Below are 24,574 nucleotides of genomic sequence, written 5' to 3' on the forward strand. Positions count from 1 at the left end.
ATTTTTAGTTTTATTAGAAAAATTTAAATCCATTATTTATTATTTTAAAATTTAATGTTTTTGTTTTTTAATTTTTTTCTTATAATAATAATAAATATATATAAAGTCACTTTTTGGTGCTTAATATTTTTTTTTTTGAAAACTGTAAAAACACACGAATTATTCTATTTTTTTAATTTTAAAATGTCATAAAATTAAAAAAAAAACCACATAATAAAATAAACTGTTTTTTTATCAAATTATTATTTTATTACAAAATTAAAAGTAAGTAATATATACCATGCCCTTTATTTAGTGGTTAAAAATTTTTAAATAATTTTTTTTTTTAAAAAATTGATACCCCACAATTTCAATTAAATTACTTATATACAACCCCTTATTAAGAAATAAATTTATAAAACTAAAAAAAAACCCATTTTTATTTATTAATTTACTTGAAATCTTAGATTAATTAATTACAATAAAAATAAAATATAATTGTTAAATCTAAGATAAAATCATAATAATAATTTAATAATTATTTTAAATCACAAAAATAATTATAAAAAAATAAATGAGTTGGGGTGTTTTTTAAAAAAAAAAAATATTGGATATTCAGATTTTCCCTAAATATTATAGTCAAGATTTATTACTAATTTAAATTTTTTTATTTGATAATTTGGAAGGTTTAAAGTCAAGATCTATAAAGAATTTAAACCCTTTTATTATATATATATTTTTTGAAACTTAAAATACAAAAGATAATAAAATTGAAAAAATAATTATAAAATATTTGAAATAAAACTTTTTTTATTTAAATATTATTTTAAATCTTTTTTAAAAAACTATATTTGTTATTGTTTATTTTATTAATTAATTTAACTCATTCATATATAATAAAAAATGTGTGGTATTAGCGGTATAGTTAATTGGTCAATTAATATAAATAATAAAAATCAAAATGAAATTATTAAAAAAATGAATGATTCTATAATCCATAGAGGACCTGATGGAGAGGGTTTTTATTTTTCAAACCATGCTTTAGTTGGTAATATATTAAAATAATATTATTATTATTATTATATTTATTATTATTTCATCGAATTAATTTTTAATAAACTATTTTTTATATAAAGCACATAGAAGATTAACAATTATTGATGCAGAAGGTGGCAAACAACCCATGATATATAAAAAAGATGGTGTTGATGACCACGGTAATCAATTATCATCATCGGTAGTATTATCATATAATGGTGAATTATATAATTTTCAAGATTTAAAAATAGAATTGGAAAAACTTGGTCATAAATTTAAAACAAGATCTGATACAGAGGTTATTCTATTATCATATATTGAATGGGGTGAAAAATGTTTATCAAAATTTAATGGAGTTTTTGCATTTGCAATTTATGATGAAAGAATATCCTCATTATTTTTAGCAAGAGATCGTATTGGTGTAAAACCATTATACTATACTATTATTGGGGATGATGGTAATACAATTTTATTCGGTTCTGAAATTAAAGTATTATTAGCTCATCCATCAGTTAAACCATATGTTGACGTTGAAGGTTTAAATAATTTATTTACAATGGGACCATTTAAATCACCAGATAATTGTATTTATAGAGATATCAAGAGTGTACCTGCCGGAAATTATATTAATTTTAAAAAAATAGAAAATAATAAACCAAATGAAAAAGTCAATATTAATTCGCCATCATCCAAATGTCAAGAATATACAAATTTTAAAATGAATATTATTGAATATTGGAATTTAAAAAGTTTAAAACATACAGATAATATTGAAGAAACAACAAATAAAGTTTTAAAACTATTTAAACAAAGTGTTGAAAAACAATTAGTTTCTGATGAACCTGTTGGATTTTTATTATCAGGCGGACTTGATTCAAGCTCAATTGTTGCAATTACATCAAAAGAAATTCAGCCCAATTCAAAACTTAATACATTTTCATTATCATTTGAAAATGAAGAATCTGATTTTCAAGAAGATTATTTACATAGAGATATTGATGAACCTTTTTCCAAATTAGTTTCAAAAGATTGTTCAACTAATCATAAAACGGTATTAATTAATTCAAAAAATAATTTATTTGATCTCAATATTTATAAACCACTTAAAGCTTTTGATTATCCCAGTATTGGAAATGCTGATACCTCAATGATTCAATTATTTAATGAAATTAAAAATGATCCAAGTAATTGTAAAGTAATTTTATCAGGTGAACTATCAGATGAAGTATTCTCCGGATATACATGGTTTTATGATGAAAGAGTTATTTCAAATGATATTTTTCCAACATTAGTTGGTGTAGAATTATATAATGATTATAATCTCTATTTAAAAGATGAAATTTTAGAAAAATTAGACTATAAAAATTTTAAAGATAGAAAATTTGATGAATTAATAAATCAAGTACCATATTTAATGGATGAAGATAATGTTGGTGAAGAAAATCAATTACAAAAGAAACAAAGAATATTATCTTACTTTTTCATTAAAAATCTTGGCCATTATTTACTAGAAAGAAAAGATAGATGCAGTATGTCAAATTCAATTGAAGTACGTGTACCATTTGGCGATCATGATTTAATTGAATATTGCTGGAATATTCCTTTTGATATAAAATCAATTGATAATATTGAAAAGGGTATACTACGTCGTTCAATTGGCAATCTTTTACCAAAAGAAATCCAATATCGTAGAAAAAGTGCATATCCTCTTTCTTGTGATATCAATTTCTTTTATCATTTATGTGATCATATGGAGTTGGTTTTAAATGATTCAACATCACCAATTCATCAATTTATTAAACCTGAACCAATTTATCAAATCTTAAAAAATAAACTAAACCTTGATAACCCAAAGAAGGAAAGTAAATTATTTGAACATTTACTTTTAACAAATCAATGGATAAAAGAATATAAAATATTATTTGTTTAAAATAAAATAAAATTAAATATTTAATCAAAAAAATCATCATACAACAATTTAAACTCATTAATAATTAAATAAAAAATTTGTGCTTTTTTTGAATTCAGCTTTAGCATCGCAGACTTTAATTGATTTTTTAAAAAAAATAAATATAAATTTGGTGTATTAGTTACAAAAAAAAATAAAATATAGATTTTTTGACTTTTGCACATAAAAAGGGTTGCACAAAAGAAAAATTTCAACAAAAAAAAATTATTTAATATTGTTTTTTAAAAAAAAATTTTATTATTTCATTATTTAGCAGCATTCATTTATTATATCTTTTATTTTATCTCTTTATTTCAAAAACATGGGTTCAAATATTTTAGGTGGTTTATTAGGTTTGGGTGGAAAAAAATGTAATTATATTTTTCTTTTTTTTTTTTAATTTTATTATACTAATTGTTGAATATATATTTAGCCCCCTCAAATAGTTCAAATAGCTCAAGTGGCTCCAGAAATTTTAGTTATTAATAACTTAATTAAAAATTAAAATAAATGATAATTATATTTTAATCATTCTTATAACTTTAAAAAAAAAAAAAAACGTTTTATTTTGTTTTAGAAAATGATTGATATTTAAAAAAAGCTATGAAAATTAAAATATAAAAAAATGCAATTAATATTTTTTATTGTTTTTGTTTTTGAAAGTAGATAAAAATAAAAAGACAACTTTAATAAAAAAAAAAACTTGAAAATCAAAAAGGTTTATCAATTTATGGGTGACTGGGATAGTTTTAACCGATAAATGTCATTACAACCTCTTTTTTTTGAATAATAATATTGATAAATTAAATTTTATTGATATCTATAAAAATTTACCATTACCTAAATTTAAATAGAAAATCATAAATTTAAAATATCTCAATTATCCAAACATTAAATAATCAGTTTCTAATTTTGTAGTTGAATTGTATTATTATTATTAACTATTATCTAAAATATTAATTGAATGTAAGCCGTAGTTTATTTCTTTTTTGGACGGAGTTGTTGCCATAACTTTTTGATCTTTATGTGGAGTTCAGCACACCAAATTGTACCAGTTAATAAAAGGGCATAACCTGTATATGTGAAAATAATTGCTGAAAACCAACCCATGACTGAAAGGCATCTAATATTTTCGTGTGTGCAACCTGGTCTATATGCTGCTGGTGAAACAAATGAATGTACAGTCTAATAACATAAAAAAATTAGTAAAAAGTTTTTTTTTCATTTTTTAAATTTATGTCTATTTACCCAAAGTTGGTTATCTACTAAAATATGTCTTAGAATATCAAAAGTTGCTAAAGGAACAGCCAATAAAGTAAGATAAAATGGTCCATATTTGTGCCAATGGCCTTTTTCTCTTGGTCTAGATTGACATTTGTGGTAATGGTATTGAGCTAAATTGGATAAAATAGCTAATGTAATGGCATAAGTAATGGCGTGGGCAAATGTGACGGAAGCTCCTGAAACAGCAATACCGAGAATGCTGCTTAGAAGGATAGGCCAACATCAAGAACCAACTAAAGCTGGAATTGAAATTAAAACTGTAAGAATTGAGATGATTAATGGCTTTTTACTTTGTTCTTCTTGTGGTTGATCAGAGGATGGTGAGGATGAGCAAGCAATATCTTTTTCTTCATCAGATGTCTTTGAAATTAATGGGGTAGACTCATCACCAACTGTTTTATTAATTGATGATGCTGATGAAGTTGGCCTTGCTCAAACTCCGCCCTCACAGTCATCTCCAACCTCTACCTTTGGTAAATTTTTGAAAAATGACATTTTTTTTTTATATATATATTATATAGTCTATATAATAAATACTATTATAAAACTAAAATATATATAAAAAAAAAACTTATAATTGTTTATAAATATAAAAGTGGTTAAAAAAAAAAAAAATTTTAAAATTTAAAAAAAAAATAAAAAAAAAAAATAAAAATTTTATTTGCCGATTTTTAAATATAAAAAAAGTAAAAGAAATTTTCTATTTGTTCTTTTTTTTTTTTTTGGTTATTCCATAATTATTATTATAAAAAATAAAATAAAATAAAAAAAATAAAATAAAATATAAAATATAAAATATAAAATATAAAAATAAAAAAATAAAAAATAAAATAAAATTAATAGATATTTTTTTTTTTTTGGTTTAGATTGTCAGCAATAAAAATTAATTATTTTAATTAAGAAAATAATTTGTAATGGACATTATGGTATATATAACTATTTAAAAAATTTCTAAAAATAAATTAATTTATAATAATACAAAGCAAATGAAAGAAAAATTCATCAGCTTTTGGGAAAATTAATTTTATTTAAAATAAAATAAGATTATATATATTTGAAAAAAATTAAAACAAAAAAAAAAAAAAAGATTTATAAGAAGTGATTTTACAAATGAAAAAATAAAACTTTATTAAAACCCTTTACAAAAATTGAAACAAAGCCAAGGTTCTTTTTTTTTTTTTTTTTTAAATATTATTATTTTATTATTATTACTATAACTATTTAATTGAAAATCATATATTTAGGAGTTGCGCTGAATTTTGCATATGATTTGATTACTTTATCAATGGCTTCAAGGAAATCTTTTTCTGTAACAATCTTTCTACGTCCACGAATTGCAAACATACCAGCTTCAGTACAAACGGATCTAATATCTGCACCAGTTGAATTTGGACAAAGACGAGCTAATAATTCGAAACGAATATCACGAGCACAGCTCATTGTCTTTGCGTGGATAGTGAAAATATGGGCACGACCTTCTAAATCTGGGAGACCAAATTCAACTTTACGATCTAAACGACCTGGACGAAGAAGGGCTGGATCTAATGTATCTGGACGATTGGTTGCCATTAAAACTTTAATATTACCACGTGGGTCAAAACCATCCAATTGATTAATTAACTCTAACATAGTACGTTGAACTTCGTTATCACCACCAGCACCATCATCAAAACGAGCACCACCAATTGCATCAACTTCATCAAAGAAAATAATACAAGCTTTCTTTGAACGAGCCATTTGGAAAAGATCACGGACCATACGAGCACCTTCACCAACATATTTTTGGACTAATTCAGAACCAATTACACGAACAAAAGCGGCATCGGTACGATTAGCTACAGCACGAGCACATAAAGTTTTACCTGTACCTGGTGGACCATACATTAAAACACCTTTTGGTGGATCAATACCTAAATTTACAAATTTCTCTGGGTGTAATAATGGCATTTCAACGACTTCTCTAAGTTTTTCAATTTGTTCTTTACAACCACCAACATCTTTATAGGTAATATCTGGTTTTTCTTCTACTTGCATCATTGTAACTGATGCATCAATTTTTGGTGGTAATGGAATTTGAATTTGATATTTATTTCTATCGACACTATATAAATTAATTATTTAAATAATTGTGTTAGTATACATTTAAAAATTAAAGTGCACATCCATATATTTTTAATAATATTCATCCAAATAGAGTGTTTATAATTATTATTATTTACCCAACACGAATACCTTCTTCAACATCAGTTGGAGAAAGCTTATCACCTAAAGCTACAACAAATTTGGCGATTTGTTTAACAGTAATAATATATTTGGCAGTTGGCTTACCAACATCAATAATTTTGGTACATCTTGCAACTTGTAAAGGTGGCTCTTCATGTGCTGAAGTTTTATCAACAACTAAATCCCATTGTGATGGTGGGCCAATACCTGTATCAGATTCTTTAATTCCACATATTTCATTTACTTTAGATATCATCTTTTTAATATCATCTTCTAAATTTTTAATTGATTTAGAATATGGTCCAACACCCTAAAATATTATTTTAAAAATAAAATTATTAGTCAATAAACAAACATTATTACTTTTATCTATTTTATTGATGCTTGATTTGCAAAAAGAATAATCACTACTTACATATGATTTTAAAAGTGCAATATCACCTTCATCTAATGCAATTGGTGATGTTTCATTTAATAAATCATCTTCGACATCTTCTTTGCTAACCATATTTATATTTATATGTGTGTGCTATTTATTTGTTATACAAAATATAAAAAAATAAGGTGTATATATTATTTAAAAAAAAAAACAAAAAGAAACTAAATTATTATTTAAAACTATATTTAATATTTGGTATTATTTACAAAAAGAATATTAAAATAAAATTATAAAACAATAACTATAAATTAAAAATAAATTATGTGTAATTATATTGAACAATAAATTAAAGTGAAAAAAAAAATAAAAAAAAATTATAAAAAAACAACTTCACAATTTAAATTAAAAAAATAAAAAAAAAATTATAAAAAAAAAAAAAATTTTAAAAAAAATAAAATTAAAAATTTTTTTAATTTTTTTTTTTTTTATTTTATTTATCAAAAATTTTCTCATTCTGTACTTCCATCATCATTTCCTTTATTATATATATTTTTAATATATATAATCATATTTTTATAAAATGTGTTATTTTAGTATTTATTTTAAAAAAAATATTGTATATATTTAAATAGATTATTTGTTTAGAAAATAATAATATTTTAAAAAAAAAAAAAAAAAAAAAAAAAAAAAAAAAAAAAAAAATAAATAAATAAAATAATATTCAATTAATTTTTAAAGTTGTAAAATTAAATAGTTGTTATGGTTCCGGATATTATGATTATAAATAAAAATATTACAAAGAATAAAATTTTTTATTTTAAATTATTTTTTTATTTTTTAAATTTTTTTTTTTTTTATTTTTTTTTTTTTATTTTTCGTTTTTTAAAAAAACGAATTTTTTTTTTTTCATATTTATAGCATCAAAGGTCCTCTTATATATATATTTTATTCATTCGATTGTTTAAAGTTATTATTAAATAAAAAAATGGAAAAAATAGAATCAGGATCACAAATTTTTTATCCTTATAAATCAATTGGATATGTAAGCTCTGGTGTACCATTCCAACTTAGAGCCGAAAACCTTCATTATTCAATTATGTTGGCAATTGGCAATTCATTTCAATTATTAAATGTATGTATTTCAGATTAATCAATTTGATAAAGTTTCAAACAAAAAATACTAATTTATTTTTATTTTAAATATTTTAAAATTAGTCAATTAAATTACACCCAAGATTAATATCAAATTCGCAAGAAGGCAAAATTAGAAGTATGGGTTTTTATAAAAAAGAATATTGTTTAACAAATAATAAAAAAGAAATAAATTTATGGAAAGGACCAAATTTAGAATTTAAATTTAAAGGACATTCATCAACAGTCACAAAGATCATGGTTTTAGATAATATATTATTTTCATTAACAAAAAATAATGAATTTTTCATGTGGGATATAAACAGTCGTTTAATTTTTGAAGAACAATTACCACAGTTTGATGCATCAACACACAGAATCACATCATTTATTCATCCAACAGGTTATTTTAACAAAATTTTAATTGGTTTCGAATCAGGAGAATTACAACTTTGGAATATTAAAACAAAAAAGAAAATTTATACTTTTAAAGCATTTGGTATTCAAGAGTCAATTACAACCATCGAACAATCACCAGTTTTAGACGTTGTAGCAATTGGTTTTAATGATGGCACCATTATAATTCACAATATAAAGTTAGATAAATCATTAGTTAAATATCAACAAAAAGGTCGTGTAAATTCAATTTCATTTAGAACTGACGGTCTTAAACAACATATTGCATCTAGTGGTCCAGCTGGTGATATTTTAGTATGGGATTTAGAAAAGAATAAACAATTTCATCATATGGTTTTAGCTCATGGCTCAGAATGCTCAAAAGTTCAATTCCTTCGTGAAGAGCCAATTCTTGTTTCGACTGGTTTTGATAATTCAATTAAAATGTGGAACTTTAATGGTGTAGATGGTTTACCTGTACTTTTAAGAGAGCGTGCCGGTCATTTAGATCCACCAAAGGCCACCGAATTCTTTGGCGATGATGAAAATTCAATTGTTTCAATGTCAAATCAATCAATACGTTATATTTCTTTAGCTGCCTCAACTATTAATCACGAAATGTCAAAAAAGAAAATGAAAAATGAAATGAAATCATTCAAGGGCTTCTCATCAAATTTCCGTAGAAATCGTAGTTGGGAAACTGCTGTATCTATCCATAATGACTCAAAAATTGCTTTCTCTTGGGATTGCAGCGAGCTATCTGTTAAAAAACAATTTAATATTAAATCACCAATTTCCTTTACTAAAATCTCATCATGCGGTAATTTCGCATTCTTTGGTACTGTTTTTGGTAACATTTACAAATTTAACATTCAATCTGGTATCAAAAGAGCAAAAGCCATCAGCCCACAAAAAACAGCAATTACCTCAATTCTCGTTGAACCAACAAATCAATATATTATTACAAGTGGTTTAGATTCATGTATAAACTATTGGGATTTTAAAACTTTATCATTATTACACACAATAGATATAAATGACATTGTCAGAGATGAAAAGCAACAACAAAAGCAAAAACAACAAAAGCAAAAACAAGAAGAGCAAGATTCTGACCAAGAAATGGAGGAAGAAGAGGAAGAAGAAGAGGAAGAAAAGAGAATTAGAATTACAAAAATGAATTTACATCAAGATTCAGGTATTTTTTCAGTTTGTTCAGACGATCGTTATGTACGTTTATTTGATATTGAAACAAGAAATATGGTTAGAAAATTCAAAATCAATGGAAAAATTATTGATGCTATTTTTAATCACGATGGTCGTTGGGTTATAGTTTGTACAGATAATGATTCATTAATTCGTATTTTCGATATTCCATCAGGCAAGATGATTGATTGGTTCAAGATGCCAAAACCAATTACAAGCATCAGTTTTTCACCAAAAGGCGAATATTTAATAACAACTCATACCGGTCAGCTTCCAATCTATTTATGGAGTAATCAATTCCATTTTGGTTCAGTTTTCCTCAAAGAGCCACCAACCCAACCACGTATTATTAATTTACCATCACAAGTAGTTGAAATTACTCAAAATATTTCGTCAAATAAAAAAAATAAAACAAAACAAGAGGAAGAACAAGAAGAACAAGAGGGTGAAATAAATCAAGATTTAGGTATACCAGATTATGATAGCGACCAAGAAATGGATAGCGACGATAGTGATTCAAATGAAGAAGACGGAAAATCTAAAATTAAACAAATCGATAGTTTAATTACATTATCACAAGATATTGCCAAAAGCAAATGGCAAACCCTTTTAAATTTAGATATTATTAAAGAAAGAAATAGACCAATTCAACAAAAGGCGAAACCAGAATTAGCACCATTCTTTTTATCCACCATCGAAGGTTTAGAACCAAAATTCGTCAAGGCAGATATTGTTAATCCACTCACCCCACAAGTTAAAGAAAATGGTGAATCAGCTGATGCTCAAGAAGAAGAAGAAGAAAAATTAGAAGGTTGGGATAATTGGGCTGGTGGAGATGATGATGATGAAATTGTAGATGAAGATGGTAATCCAGTTGATCCAGAAGATGTCATGGACGATGAAGAGTTGGAACAATTTGAAAAAACAAAGAAATATAAAACTGAAAAAGAAGTTCATTTATCAGATAGGGTTATTAGAACAGATACTTTACAAGGTACCAGAACTAAATTTAATTTATCTTTAGAACAAGGTTATAAAAATCAAGATTATTCATCAAGTTTATCAATATTAAAATCATTAGCACCTTCTGGTATCGATTTTGAAATTAGAACATTAACCTCCACCGATGATTATGCTGATATCCATTATATGTTCGATTTCATAGTCTATCAATTATTATCAAATAATGACTATGATTTCATTCAATCTATACTTAGCGTTACCCTTAAAGTTCATGGTTATTTACTTTATACTCCAGATTTCAAAAGAGATTTAAGACAATTATTATTAGCTTTCAATACTCCTTGGTCAAAAATTCAAGAGTTATTCCATTCAAATATTTGTATGTTAAGATATTTTACAAATACTTTAAATAATTAAAAAAAAAATAAATAAAAAAAAATTTTAAAAAAAAAATTATATTATATTTTTTATTATAGAGATCTAACATTTACAATAATTATTATATAACTTTATAAAATATATCTGATTAATATGGTTATAATAATAGGTCTTATGGAGTGTGGGTGGGTTTATTTAAGAAAAATAGTAAAATATGTTATTGTGGTAATAATTAATTTTTCATTCCTCCCACACACCCAGATTAAGTTTTATTTAATTTATTTTAATTTAATTAATTTAATTAATTTTATTATTTTTTATTTTATGTTTTTATTTTAAAATAAAAAGTATTATATAAAAGAATTTTATTTAAATTTTTAAAATAATTAATCATTTATAATAATTTTATTTTATATTTTTTTTTGAATTCAATTTTTTATAATTTTATAAAAAAAGGAATTAGAAAAATAAATAGATCCATTATTTGAAAAAAAAAATTAAAATAAAAATAAATATTAAAAAAAAAATTAAAAATTAAAATTTTTTTTTTTAAATTTCCATACCACTTGTTTTTTATTATATCTTTTTTATTTTTCAATATACACAATAATAATAGCAATAATCAAAAAAGAAATGGATAATGGAATAATTGAAATTGAACCCAGTGAACTAATGTTTAGTCCAGTATGTATAATATAGATATTGATTAAAATTTATAAATTTATAAATTAACAATATTAACATTCTCTATATTTTATAGAATAGTAATAGAGTTGGGCTTACAATTACAAACAATAGTCCAGAACCACTCGACTTAGAAATAAGAATTAAAAGTAGTTGTTCAGAGAAATTTAAAATTCCCTATCTCAGAGGAGACGAAAATAGAACAATTTGTAATAATAATAAAACAGGCACCGTTCCATTGTGCCCACAAGAGCATCAACTATTTTATGTATATCATGAGCCAAATAGTAACACATCTCCATCTTCAAATGCACAGTTAGAGTTAGAATATAAAGACCAAAAGGGTCAACAGAATGTTGTATCTATACCACTTATTATTTCAAATTAAAAAATGTTTTTTTTTAAAACTTATGTAAATTAATATTAAAAAAATTGTAAACTGTAAATAAAATTAAAGAAATTAAAGAAAATAAACAAATAAATATATTAGTTTTTTTTTTAAAGTACTGCACTTGCAGATTTTTATCTTTATTTTTTTTATAAAAAAGAATTAATAATGTACTATGGACAAAGGGGAGAAATATTGAGGCCGGGAAATATATTATTATTATTAATTTTAATTGAGTTTTTGTTATTGTTGCAGAATTTACATTGAAATATTAATAATAATAATGATCTAATCTAGATGGTGTTGAAAAAATTGTTATTTAAAAAAAACATTTTTTAATATTTGTGAACTATGTTGTTGGGAATTTGAAATCTGGGTTTGGAATAAAATCACCTCTTGCAAAAGTGAATGATATACAATGATCTCTGATGAATTTTCTAATTTTTTGTCTTTCAACTTCTGTTTTTGCTTTTTCTATATGGTCATTATAACGGTCATTGGTTACAATACATGCATTATTATTCTTGGCATATTGGATGGTATAACTATCATCATAATCTTGAGCTGGTGTAAGACAAACTTGGGCACTCTCAACCAATTTTTGGAGACCTACTAAATCATCTGCAACATCGTTAAAATCAAACATTGTGAATGACTTTGGCCCTGAATGGGGTTTTCTTGATGCAAATGATTCTGGCACGAATGCTACAACGTCATATCCTCTAATCTTATAATAATCAAGAGCTTTCTTGAGTGAAGCGACTGAAAACTGTTTCTTTTCTCTCTTGGCAACATTTGGTCCATCAATAATTACCATTGTAGATTTTGATGATTTTTTAGTTTTGCCAGTAAATACTGCAGAATCGGATGGCATTTGGAAAATTCCCCCTTTAATTCCAGAGGGTTGTTGCTGTTGTTGTTGTGGTTGTTGAGGTTGTTGAGGTTGTTGTTGTGGTTGAGGTTGTTGAGGTTGTTGAGGTTGTTGAGGTTGTTGTTGTGGTTGAGGTTGTTGAGGTTGCTGTGGTTGTTGTGGTTGTTGTGGTTGTTGTGGTTGTTGTGGTTGTTGTGGTTGTTGTGGTTGTTGTGGTTGCGGTGGTTGTTGTGTTTTTTGTGTTTGTAGAGGCGGGGTTTTTAAATTTTGGGATTGTGATTGGATTTGTTGACCTATTTGTTGTGGTTGTTGAGTTGATTGTTTTTGATTTAATGTAGGTGTTGGATTATTTGATTTTCCAGTTGGGTTCCACAAAATTTCTTCCTCTTCATCATCTTCACTATCACCTTCGTTCTCATCGTCATTTTGACTTGAAGTTGTTTCATTTTCTTGTTGTTGGTTTTCAATGCTATCTTCATCAGTATTCTCTTCCTCTTCCCCTTCGTATTCTTCGTATTCCTCTTCTTCCTCTTCCATGTCTTCTTGTTCTTCATCAGTTTCATATTCAATTTCTTCACCATCACTTTCATATCCGCTATCTGTGTCATCTTGTTCATCGTCACTTTCATAGTCGCTACCATTATATTCCTCATCCTCATCTTGTTGATTATGATTTGATATAGTTGTTGTAGTTGTAGATGATTTATTACCATTTAATTTTTCTAATTCCTCTGTTTTCTTTTTAGTTTCTTCTAAAAGTGATTCTGCCAATTTATCAGCCAGTTGATCGAATTGAGCCTGTTGTCTTTTCTTTTCTCTTGGTCTTCTTTCTCTTCTATCTCTTCTATTGTTGTTATTATTATTTCTTAAATTACCTCTTCTATCTTTATCATTATGAATATTATTTCTCCCTCTATTAACCTGTTGTTGCTGTTGTTGATTAATATTTAAGTTATTATTAATTGGATTTATAAATTGATTATTTTCAACAGATGTAAAAATTTTTCCAAGACTCCCAATTGCTAAATCTTTGATAATGGTGTGTTCTTTGTTTTTTTCCACTACAACACGATACCCTGGGACTTCATGTTTGACGTTATCATTTACTTTACAAGTTACTTTACATTCTTTAATGATCATACCGTAAGTAAAACCACCCTTGCTTCTTGGAACCAAAACGATTTGGTTAATTTGAAATTTGGTTGTTGGAGAAAATACAAGCCCATGAAGATCTCTTTGTGAAGCTTTTTGGCCAACCATTGTAAAACTTTCATTTGGCATAGGGAGTACATATTTCTTTACATTCGGTAGTAGTTTTTGAAATGGAACAAGTTTACCTAGATAACTTGCTGGTAAATCTTTATATAGATTATCTTTTCTTCCACTAGCTGGATAAACTGCTCTATATTGGGTAACTGGGTGATGTACAGATGTGTCATGATGGCAAACCATTGATTGAGATGTTTCATGAATCTTAGCATAAGTAAATCCACCCCTTGACCTTGGAACTAATACGATTTCACCTTTTTGAAAAACATTAGTTTGCGAGAATGATACGGTATCTAAATCAAAATGAATTGGTGTTTCTCCTAAAATTCTGCCAATCTCTTGTTCTTTTAATAAATTTTTAGATTTTGTTGATTGTTGTTCATTTTGCTTAGTTGAACCCCTTCTATCACGGTCTCTATTTCTATCACGGTCCCTATCTCTTTCTCTTTCTCTTTCTCTTTCCCTGTGATTGCCATTAGTACCAGCAGTTGATTTATGCGATACAGAGTTGGTCAATGGGGTTGTAGTTGTTGGTAAGCCTTTTTTAAATAAATCGTTTAATTTATCAGAGTCTAAAAATTTATGAATTTTGTTAATATTCAGAGTAATAGATGTTGATGATTTTTGATTTATTATATTTAAAAAATTACCTATTGCATCTTCATTTCTTTTTAAAATTTTAAAACCTGATGTTGATGAATCATTTGATTTTTGTTTGGAATTAACTTTTGATGGCTCTTTACCGGCTCTTCTTTCAATTTTGCTTGATGGTTTATTCTTGGATGATTTGCTAATTTTTGGTGGTTCTTGAAAATGATATGTTGGTTTATGAGATGAATCATCTTCTACATTAGAAAAATCAAATTGGTTAGGTTCAATTTTGGATATTTGATGAGTTCCAATTGGTGCTTGTTGTTTAACCAATGGCTTGTTCAAAATCTCTCTTCTTCTTGATTTATTACCCTCACTATTTAAAGTGCTGCTATTATTGTTATTATTGTTATTATTGTTATTTGTAAAAAAATCATCGTCTGAATCATCTTTTTTACCGATATTATGTTTGTTACTTAAATTTTGAAAATTGGTGTCGTTATTATTATGATTTTGATTTCCTTTTAAAAATGGTGGTGCTATTGTATTGCCAAACGACGAATTACTGTATTGATCATCATCTTCTGAATTATCGTAATTTCTTGAATCGATAAAATCAAAGCATGAAGCTATTAAAGTATCGTTGTCATCGCTATCACTGAGGTTCATTGTCGAACACTAATTAATGTAAAAGCAATAACAATAATATAAAAAAAAAGATGAAAAATAATACAAATAAAAAAATTTAAAAATTTTTAAAAAAATAAAAAAAAAAATGAAATGAATTTTTTAAAAAAATAAAAAATTTTCTTTTTTTTTTTCCTTTTTTTTTTCTTGTGGTGAATAAATGATTACTTTTTTTTTTTGTTGTTAACTATTTATAGAAAAATATTATTGTGAATAATTGTTGTATTTGTGCTTTTTATATTAGTTGAAGATGATTTTTTTTTTTTTTTTTTTTGTATTAAAAAAATTTTTTTTTTTTTTTTTTTTTTGTATTAAAAAAATTGCAATAATTATTTGAAATTTAATAAAATTATTTGAATTTTTTTTTTTTTTTTTTATGATAATTAATTAATTAACTGTGATTGCTACCTTTAAATCTTTTTGGATTTGGAATTCTGGGTTATTGAATAGTTGTTTTGAATGATAAGGGTAGGATTTGAAAATATTATATATATAACTATTATATGGATTGGTTTGAGATTATTATAATAATATTGGTCTGTTTATTGTTAATTAAAGAATGGATATTTAATATAATTTGGGTTAAAGGATCGAATTTGATTTATAATTCCTATCAATTCAAATTTCTGCTAGTAGTATACAATGATTTTTTGTTCATGTGACAACGAGATTGCATTGTCCAAGTTGTTTAATTATTATTGATTGAATACTATAGTTGTTATATTATTATTATTTATGGATTTTTTTTTTATTTTTTTTTTTATTTAAATATTTTTTAAGTTTATAAAAATAATTTTATTATTGTGTTTTCTATTTTCAGAGATTATTTATTATTTTATTTTATTATATTATTGTTTTTATTATTTATTCTCTGTATTTACCTATTCTATATTTTATTTAATATTATTTAACTATAATTTATTATTTAAAAATAATAAAATAATAAAAATAATATAAATAAAAAAAAAAATTTGTATTCTTGTTTTTATTGTTGAAATAAATGATTATTAAAAATAATAAAAAAATAATAATTAAAAAAAAAAATTAAAAAATTAAAAAAAAAAATTTTAATTTTTTTTAATTTTAAAAATTTTAATATTTTTTTAATTCTTTTAGATACCCTTTTAACTTTTTTATCTTCTTCTCACTTTTTTCTCTCATACATCATTATTCAATTTTTATAAAAATTCAAAAAATAAAGAAAATAAAGAAAATTAATAAAACAGTTCTATTTATATTTTATTATTAAAATTAAAATTAAAATTAAAAATATATTAAATTAAAAATAAAAATAAAATTTAAATTAGATTGTTTTTTTAATCTTTCACCATTTTTTCCAAAATTTTCAAACATAAACTCATAAATTCAAATAGTTTTTATAAAATTTTTACAATGAATGTATATTTACTTTTATATATTGATTATATTTTACATGATTTATTTAGTCATTTTGATCAAAAATTGCAATACCCACATTTAAATCTTAATTTTTTACTTTTTTTTTTTTTTCAATTTTTTTTATTTTTTTTATTTTTTTTTGGGAATTTTTAATTTTTTATTTTGAAAATACAAATATTTATTATTATAATAAATTGTTTATAATAATTTAATATATTTTTCAATATGAGTAAAGGCGGTGTGAGTAAGAGAGAAGAACATTTCGAGGTAAATATAAAATTTTTTGATTTCATTTCACCCTTTTTTTTAAAATTTTTAAAATATTAATTTTTTAAAATAATAAAGCAATATTTTAAAAATCAAAAAGTTCGAAAAGCTTTTATTGTAGGCAATAGATATGGTGGCGAATTAAAATGTGATATTGATGCAACTAAATTTTCAGAGATATTAAAAAGAAAGTGTGGATTTAAAAGAACACACGAAGGAGGTGCTGATAATGATGACTATTACGAAAACGAAATAAAATTAAAGGATGGCTTGGTACTATTAAAAAACACTTCAGATTTATTATCTTTATTTAAAAGTAAGTACACCATTTAAATTATTTTACTACCACTTAAATGTATTAATATATTATCTTTTATATGTTTATATTAGAATACCTTGGTTTTTTTAATTTTTCAGAAACTTCAGTTGAATTTATATTTTATTTTTCAGGTCATGGCGTTGTAAATGAAAGAAATGGATTAAAATTAATGCAAGAGAATGGCGTTGGAGTGGAGCTTGAAAAGCTGGTTGAAGCATTGGAAAGTAAAGAAAAAGAAATTTCTGACGAGTGTAAAGAAAAACTGAAAATGACCACATCATTTAGAAAGTTATTTATTTTAGATTGTTGTAGAAGTATGGAGCAAACAAAAGAAGAAGATGGTATTAAAAAGTTATTTGAAGATCCATCATATAGATTTAAAGAGCACAAGAGTATTTTAACAAAAAAAAAAAAAAAAAAAAAAATATAATATAATCTAAATTTAATTAAATTATTTTAAAATTTTAGATACAGCATTTTTATATTCAAGTAATATTGGATTTCCATCATTTACATTTTTAAATCCTTATTTCAACAATGAATTTAACAATCCATATGGGCTATCAGTATTAACCTCCTCACTTATTCAAAGAATTAATTCAATCAGATCACCAGGTAGAGATTTAATTAAAACAGTTTCAATTATTCAAAAAGATTTATTGGAAAGATATATAGCATTTAAATCATATTACCAATTCAATCAGAAATCAATTAAAGATGGTAATTTTGTTGATGAAAATAATTTCGTTAATGATAAAGAGGCAAAGAATTTCAAAGACGATCAGGTTATTATTGATTATAAAAATCAAGTATTAAGCACATTAAAAGACAAAGAGACTAACATCAATGATTTACCAACATATGAGGTGTTTGAAAGAATAGTTGCAGATAAATTCAATATTTTATTTGGTGATATTACAGTTGGTAGATTTGTTTTCGTTGAAGGTCAAGAGGCAGAATCAGAAAAAGATAAAGAAATATTAGCATTAAAACAACTTGTAGATCAACAAAGAGAAGAAATTGAAAGATTAAAGTATAATAGTGACCAAATGGACACTAAATAATATAAATAATAGTATAAAAAAAATAATATAATAAAATCTTTTTTTTTAAAAAACTTTAGATTTAAATAATTGAATTATTATTTTTTATTTACACATTTGTTTATTTATTTATTTTTACATTATATATTTTACATTATATATTTAAATATTTAAATTAAAGAAATTTTTCTTTTTATTTGAAACTTGAATAATTGTTACCGATAATACTATAGAGTCATTTACAAGGAAACCTAGTTCAGGATCTAAGAGAGAAGAAACACCAAAAAATTTAGGATAACCAAATATTGGATTTTTAGAAGAGAAATTATTACTAATCCAGTTTTTAATTGATTGGGTTTGATCGACTTGGTTTACCAATTCTAGTGAAAAAATGAAATGTTCTTCATTATTACTTGGCTTGATGTTTTCTAAAAATATTGAAATAAAGTGTGAAGCAGGTTGACCCATCGGATATATTTTTAAACCCCAAGAACGACCGCAGCACTCAAATATTGGTGATACAAAGGGTTCGATCTTATTTGAGAGTTTTGGAATTCTATATGTAAAAGTTTGACCAACATCTAAACTAAATTTGTCACTTGTATCTACCAATTGTGTATTTGATATCATATTAATTTTAAACTTTAATGTATTGTTTAGTAAAAATCCAGAGTTTGGGTTTAATAGTGTAAATAAACTTATAAACGATATATAACCATGAGTAAAATCTTTATTTGTAAATTTGTGTGCAGAGTCTATATAGCAATAATAATAGTATTAAGCTGAAGGTTAGAATATTTTAATTTAATGGTTAAGATATTATTTTTTTAATTTTATATTTACTTTTTTCTAAAGAGGAGTTTGGAGCTAATTGATTTAAAAGATGAATTTTATATGATATAGTTTTTTCTAAAAATGGATTATTACAAATATCATCATTTACTAGATAGACTGATAAGAAGCCATTGCTTTCTTTGCCTGTTGAATAAAATTTCAATTTCCAATTTGAATCTACCAAATTAAAAACAGAACTGAAAAAATGATCCTTTTTATTTGTAAAATTTTCGATAGTAACAATCCATGTGCCATTAATCTTTTTCTTTTTTGAAGCTAAATGCTTGTTTGCTAATTCAGTTGATAGATCCAATAGTTGCTCTTTGCTATACACTATTGGTAATCGAACATCTTGGTTATTCACTACTAGCTTCTTTAAATTTTGTGGTATTGTCGATTGAGTAATTAATACTCTATCTTCTTCGCAACAACCCAAAGAAAGGTCTACCAGTGATGGTGGCAATAGAGTCAAAGAGTCTATAAAAGAATATTTACAACCTAGCTTCAATGACTTTATTGATTGTGGAATTGCTTTGCTTGTAATCTTGAAATTATAGTTAGGTAGCTCGAGAGAAGCAATGGATGGTGGTAACAAATTGTCTGGTAATGATCCTCTGAATAAACCATTGAAAACAAATTTTGATAGTTTCTTGAATGGTTTTGAAAAGATAGATATATTTTCAAATGATAGATTTTCCGATAAAATTGATAACTCTTCTAAACTATCATAGATTCTAGATGAAAAGCATTCTGGTGGTAAGTTGTGATCAAAATCCAAACCAAGCACAAGCACTCTTAAATTTGTTGGTAATAGAGCTGATAAAATTGGTTGATTGAATTGATTTCCAAACTTGAGTACTTCAATGGAGGATGGTAGTATATCTTCATTAATAGTCTGATTAAATTGATCACCAAACTTGAGTGTCTTTAAACCACTTGGAAAAACTTTAGATTTGATTGGTCTATTGAAACACCTTCCAAATTCCAAATGTACCAACTGAGAGGGTAGAACACCAGCTTCAATGGGTTGGTTAAACTTATCACCAAAAATCAACCTATTTAAAAACATTGGTAATGAGAAATCGATTACTTTATTAAATCTAAAACCAAATTTCATTTCTTTAATAATTGGAATTAAGCTAGTAAATTCCTTTCTATTTATATCTTCATTAAAATCATCATTGAATGTAATTGATCTTATATTTCTATTTTTCAAATTAGGAAATTCACTTTGGCTGTTGATTATAACATCTTCAAATTTCTAAAAAAGTTAAAATTAATATACATGGATAAATATTTTACATTTAAAATTATTTGGTATTTATACATACAGTTTCTGGGATTTCTGAATCAATTGGTATATTTGAATGATGTGGCAAGCTTTTTGTTTTTAATGGTAAGTCTATAATTTGGTTATTGACCTTCAAAAATGAAATATTTGGTGGCAATACTTCAAGGGTTATGGAATCAAATAGCTCTTGACTACAAGAAAATTGTAAATCTATAATTGAGGGTGGTAGATTTGTTAAAGATTCCAATGATTTTAAATAGCCAAGTGTTAAAAACTTTACTTGTGCTGGAATTGAATTTTTTCTAATTTCTAAACTATAATTTGGTAGAACTAGTTTAACAATGCTTTTCGGTAATTGTCTTGGTTTTATAGGTATTTTAAATTGCTGATAATATTTTAATGTTGATAAATTAAACTCTGGTAATTCTAAGAAATCTAATTTGTTAAATGATCTGTTGAAATGGAGATGCTTGAGATTATGTGGAAGGTAGTCATATTTAATATCTTGATCAAAAGAGTCATTAAAAACAATAGTTGTTATATAGTTTGGGATTGAGTTCTCTTTTAAAATTTCCTCATTTCCTAAATAATAAACATTTTCACTACCAATACCAAAACTTATCTCTTGCTCGTCTTCGATTTTTTGATTGTCCCCAAAAGAGTTATCCTGTTGTTGTTGTAATAAATAAGATTTTTCCAGAAATCTATGTTTTAAAAGTAATGTTGTATCAAATCTAAGATCTGGGTCTTGAATTAAACACTTTTGAATAAAATTTCTACCATTAAAAGAAACACTATCGGGAACAATGGGTTCGAAACTTGATGAAATAATTTTTGGATCACCACCAGAAATATGAAGAACTAAACAGCCTAAACTCCATATATCTATTTTTCTAAGACTTTTTAAAGATAAAGTTGAACCAATACCAAATAAATTTATATCGACATTACTATTATTACTATTACTATTATAAACACTTGGAATATCTGGTGAATCTATTAATTCTACATTACACGGCGAAATGTTTCCACTTTGATCGTTATCACTGCTATTATTATTGGTATTAATACTATTAGATAAACTATTTTTTAAAGAATTACTAGATATTTTTGAAATAATTGAAAAATTTGAATGATTAACTTTAACTTCAGGCGCGATATATTCTTCTTTGCCTAATAATGACCAATTATAATTATTATTTAAACTTGAATCAAAATGAGCAAATTCTTTTGATTGGCCAAAATCGATTAGTTTTATGTTGCATTCTCCATCTATTAAAACATTGTCGGGTGTAATATCTCTATGCATTATATTTAAAGTGTGATGAAGATAATTTAGGACAAGTACCAATTGCAGTGCTATTCTTTTCATTGTCTCTTCCTCTGCTCTGAAATAAGTTGGCTCTTTTAGTAACTTGGATTGAATCGATGTGAAACCTTCTAAATATTCGAAATAGAAATATGTAGTTTGAGTTTTAACATCTTCAGTATGTCCATAGTAATCTAATAAATTGTTATGAGAACCAAGCTTTTCTAAAATTTCTCTTTCTTTTTTTGGATCTTGTTCAAAGTAAATATTTTCATTGACTAAATGAACTTGTTTTTTTACAGATTTAATTGTACAGAATTCTACCTTCTTTCCATTAAAGTCCCCGTTTCTTTTCTTTGCTTTTAAAACAATTGAATGAACACCTTTGCCCAAAGCTTCAATATCATCCCATTCTGCATTTAGATAATTTCTAATTTCATTATCTAAAACTACAGTCATTTTAAAATGTGAAAAAAATAAAATTTAAAAAAAAAAATAAAATTTTGAAAATTTAGAAAAAACTTTTTTATTAGAGATAAAAAAAAAATATACAAAATAAAGTAAAAAGAAGCACATATGTTTAATAAAAAATTAAAAAAAATAATAAAAAAAAAAAAAATATAATGGGGGGGGGGAGAAAATTAAAATAAATTTTTATTCATATAGGGGAAGTGTGTAGATGTAATTACACTCCCCACACACAAATCTATTTTTAATTTTATTTTGAATCTGAACAAAGAGATAAAAAAAAAAAAAAAAAAGTTTATAATAAATAAATATAGTTTATTTGTTTTTAAAATATTTAAATGTAGATTACAAAATTGATTACAAATTTAATTGTTTAATTTAATTTAAATATATCAATTGAAAACTCTAAGCATGGACGTAAATCTTGTGAAAATGAACCAATACCGCTAAAACTATTTTGGTTTGGAAGTTTTTGATAGATATCTAAACCACGGCCCAATTTAATTAAATGACCATTTGATGTTTCGATGGATCTATCGTGAATAGTTGAGCTGAATTGGTAATTAAAGTTAATGTTGAAATAAGATAGATGGTCTTTTAGTTGATAAAAGACCAATTTTAACTCATCCTCTTGATTTGCATTCTCTGAAGATGTTAATAAATCAATTTTAACTTTTTGTGAGGAGGCTGATGATTTCGAAACTGGTGTGGTTGGGTTATTGAGGTTGTTTTTATATATACATTTGCTTATAACTAGCTCGGCTAGTCTTACTAAATTATCAATTTGGTGTCTTGTTCTTATATATGGGTCAACAATTTTAATCCATTGGCAGTCGTTTAAATAATCCCCAAATAAACTTTCATAACTATTTCCAATTTGACCATTAATTATTTTTTTATTTTTAACTAAACTTAAATTTCTATTATTATTATTATTGCTATTGTTATTGGTACCAACTGCACTTGGATTATAGGGTGGTGGTGTTGGTAATGGTTCTGATAAATCCAAATCACTTAGTTTTGGTAACTCTGTAGTTGGAACTGATGGTAATACCAAATCTGCAGATGGTTGATATTGTGGTGGAGCAGAAGGCTGATATTGCTGTTGTTGCTGCTGTTGCTGTTGTAATATATGATGCTGTGTTGATGGTGGTATTATTGTACGCACTGTTTTCTTTGGTGTTGGGCAATCATGACACGATTGTGTTGATACATGTGTGATAGCTGGTGCTATATGCCCTTTTTTTATCAACACTTTTAATTCCTCTGCCCTATTCATATATTCTGACATCTTTAATTTTAATGTTTGCTTAACTCTATCATTTTTTTCAACTAATAATAAATATTAGTAAAACTAACCTATGAAGAATAACAGTTGTTATCTTGATATTCTAAAAATAGCACCTACCTTTCAAAGCGCTCATAAAAGCGTCCAAACCTGTAAGATACAATCTTAGTGCCTCTTGATAGTTTAAAACTGAATCCATAGCCACTGCCTGTTGTATTAACGAAGCTGCTTTTTGTAATAATAATGATGTATCTGCCATTATTATTCTACTACTAACACTATAACAGCTATTATTATTGTTATTATTATAACTACTATTTGATTTTGATTAATATGAGATTAAAAGATTATAAAATAACCAACAGAACAATAATATTAACAATTTAAAAAATTAAAAAATTTGAAAAAATAAAAAAAAAAAAAAATTTATTTTTTCGAGATGAATAACTGTTAATAAATAATAATTTTAATTTTATTAAATTTTCTTTTTTTTTTTATTTTTTCTTTTTTTTTCATTTTTTTTTTTTGAAGTTTATTATTTATTAATTTATATATTTAAACTTAATCATTTTTAACATCACACTTTATAATTGAAATCAAATATAACTATAATGAAAGAAATTTCAAATACAACCATAATAAAAAATGGTAAAAGATAATTATTAGTATGTATAAAATTATATTTTACATTTATTTATTTTTTATATTTGTTTATCTTTTCTATAATATAACTTTATTTTCTTTTTTGTTTTATTTTATATTATTTCATTTGTTTAAATAATATATTATTGTCATCACTCTTTTTCAATAACCTATTGATAGTAAAATATACTATTGTAAAAATAAAAATTATATTAGATTTGATGGTTAGGCATCACAAAAGATATATTTATTTAATTTTATTTATTTATTTATTTATTTATTTATTTATTTATTTATTTATTT

At 24.5% G+C, this 24,574-nt stretch overlaps 9 protein-coding genes across 9 annotated transcripts; 4 read left to right on the forward strand and 5 right to left on the reverse strand.

Annotated features, from left to right (window-relative positions):
• The first annotated feature begins 842 nt into the window (after positions 1 to 842).
• On the forward strand, positions 843 to 2,973 carry DICPUDRAFT_96549 (uncharacterized protein). The gene is made up of 2 exons (XM_003283949.1): positions 843 to 1,027; positions 1,116 to 2,973. Exons 1-2 carry the CDS (start codon positions 883 to 885, stop codon positions 2,945 to 2,947), a joined length of 1,977 nt encoding a protein of 658 aa, XP_003283997.1. The 5' UTR covers positions 843 to 882; the 3' UTR covers positions 2,948 to 2,973.
• Positions 2,974 to 3,568: 595 nt separating this feature from the next.
• Positions 3,569 to 4,744, reverse strand: DICPUDRAFT_52650 (uncharacterized protein; the record flags this gene model as incomplete). The annotated part of the gene is made up of 4 exons (XM_003283979.1): positions 3,569 to 4,150; positions 4,214 to 4,425; positions 4,480 to 4,609; positions 4,688 to 4,744. 4 exons carry the CDS (start codon positions 4,742 to 4,744, stop codon positions 3,944 to 3,946), a joined length of 606 nt encoding a protein of 201 aa, XP_003284027.1. The 3' UTR covers positions 3,569 to 3,943.
• A 605-nt stretch (positions 4,745 to 5,349) lies between these two features.
• DICPUDRAFT_96551 (26S proteasome ATPase 2 subunit) lies at positions 5,350 to 7,240 on the reverse strand. The gene is made up of 3 exons (XM_003283980.1): positions 6,888 to 7,240; positions 6,469 to 6,782; positions 5,350 to 6,350 (listed from the first exon to the last, which is right to left on the reverse strand). The coding sequence occupies exons 1-3, from the start codon at positions 6,978 to 6,980 to the stop codon at positions 5,471 to 5,473; spliced, it is 1,287 nt and encodes a 428-aa protein (XP_003284028.1). The 5' UTR covers positions 6,981 to 7,240; the 3' UTR covers positions 5,350 to 5,470.
• Positions 7,241 to 7,836: 596 nt separating this feature from the next.
• On the forward strand, positions 7,837 to 10,961 carry DICPUDRAFT_26840 (uncharacterized protein; the record flags this gene model as incomplete). Its single annotated transcript, XM_003283950.1, has 5 exons — positions 7,837 to 7,983; positions 8,067 to 9,422; positions 9,534 to 9,973; positions 10,085 to 10,347; positions 10,576 to 10,961. The coding sequence occupies 5 exons, from the start codon at positions 7,837 to 7,839 to the stop codon at positions 10,959 to 10,961; spliced, it is 2,592 nt and encodes an 863-aa protein (XP_003283998.1).
• A 594-nt stretch (positions 10,962 to 11,555) lies between these two features.
• Positions 11,556 to 11,994, forward strand: DICPUDRAFT_147754 (uncharacterized protein; the record flags this gene model as incomplete). Its single annotated transcript, XM_003283951.1, has 2 exons — positions 11,556 to 11,606; positions 11,683 to 11,994. The coding sequence occupies 2 exons, from the start codon at positions 11,556 to 11,558 to the stop codon at positions 11,992 to 11,994; spliced, it is 363 nt and encodes a 120-aa protein (XP_003283999.1).
• A 349-nt stretch (positions 11,995 to 12,343) lies between these two features.
• Positions 12,344 to 15,394, reverse strand: DICPUDRAFT_147755 (uncharacterized protein; the record flags this gene model as incomplete). Its single annotated transcript, XM_003283981.1, has 1 exon — positions 12,344 to 15,394. The coding sequence occupies one exon, from the start codon at positions 15,392 to 15,394 to the stop codon at positions 12,344 to 12,346; it is 3,051 nt and encodes a 1,016-aa protein (XP_003284029.1).
• A 1,641-nt stretch (positions 15,395 to 17,035) lies between these two features.
• Positions 17,036 to 18,460, forward strand: DICPUDRAFT_147756 (uncharacterized protein; the record flags this gene model as incomplete). Its single annotated transcript, XM_003283952.1, has 4 exons — positions 17,036 to 17,077; positions 17,156 to 17,393; positions 17,495 to 17,788; positions 17,865 to 18,460. 4 exons carry the CDS (start codon positions 17,036 to 17,038, stop codon positions 18,458 to 18,460), a joined length of 1,170 nt encoding a protein of 389 aa, XP_003284000.1.
• Positions 18,461 to 18,601: 141 nt separating this feature from the next.
• DICPUDRAFT_147757 (uncharacterized protein) lies at positions 18,602 to 22,332 on the reverse strand (the record flags this gene model as incomplete). Its single annotated transcript, XM_003283982.1, has 3 exons — positions 18,602 to 19,194; positions 19,283 to 20,534; positions 20,605 to 22,332. 3 exons carry the CDS (start codon positions 22,330 to 22,332, stop codon positions 18,602 to 18,604), a joined length of 3,573 nt encoding a protein of 1,190 aa, XP_003284030.1.
• Positions 22,333 to 22,639: 307 nt separating this feature from the next.
• DICPUDRAFT_45187 (uncharacterized protein) lies at positions 22,640 to 23,927 on the reverse strand. The gene is made up of 2 exons (XM_003283983.1): positions 23,750 to 23,927; positions 22,640 to 23,673 (listed from the first exon to the last, which is right to left on the reverse strand). The coding sequence occupies exons 1-2, from the start codon at positions 23,886 to 23,888 to the stop codon at positions 22,715 to 22,717; spliced, it is 1,098 nt and encodes a 365-aa protein (XP_003284031.1). The 5' UTR covers positions 23,889 to 23,927; the 3' UTR covers positions 22,640 to 22,714.
• Between the last annotated feature and the right edge of the window lie 647 nt (positions 23,928 to 24,574).

This window comes from Dictyostelium purpureum (genome assembly GCF_000190715.1).
Source record: "Dictyostelium purpureum unplaced genomic scaffold DICPUscaffold_17, whole genome shotgun sequence".
NCBI classification, from domain to species: Eukaryota; Evosea; class Eumycetozoa; order Dictyosteliales; family Dictyosteliaceae; genus Dictyostelium; species Dictyostelium purpureum.

Excerpts from the sequence above, each read along its gene's own strand:
- DICPUDRAFT_96549 (XM_003283949.1), top strand. The coding sequence starts at position 883 with ATGTGTGGTATTAGCGGTATAGTTAATTGGTCAATTAATATAAATAAT. Across the intron at positions 1,028-1,115 it reads TTCAAACCATGCTTTAGTTG|CACATAGAAGATTAACAATT; the intron begins GTAATATATTAA and ends TTTTATATAAAG.
- DICPUDRAFT_96551 (XM_003283980.1), bottom strand. The coding sequence starts at position 6,980 with ATGGTTAGCAAAGAAGATGTCGAAGATGATTTATTAAATGAAACATCA. Across the intron at positions 6,783-6,887 it reads TTGCACTTTTAAAATCATAT|GGTGTTGGACCATATTCTAA; the intron begins GTAAGTAGTGAT and ends ATAATATTTTAG. Across the intron at positions 6,351-6,468 it reads GAAGAAGGTATTCGTGTTGG|TGTCGATAGAAATAAATATC; the intron begins GTAAATAATAAT and ends TAATTTATATAG.
- DICPUDRAFT_45187 (XM_003283983.1), bottom strand. The coding sequence starts at position 23,888 with ATGGCAGATACATCATTATTATTACAAAAAGCAGCTTCGTTAATACAA. Across the intron at positions 23,674-23,749 it reads TTTTATGAGCGCTTTGAAAG|TTGAAAAAAATGATAGAGTT; the intron begins GTAGGTGCTATT and ends ATTTATTATTAG.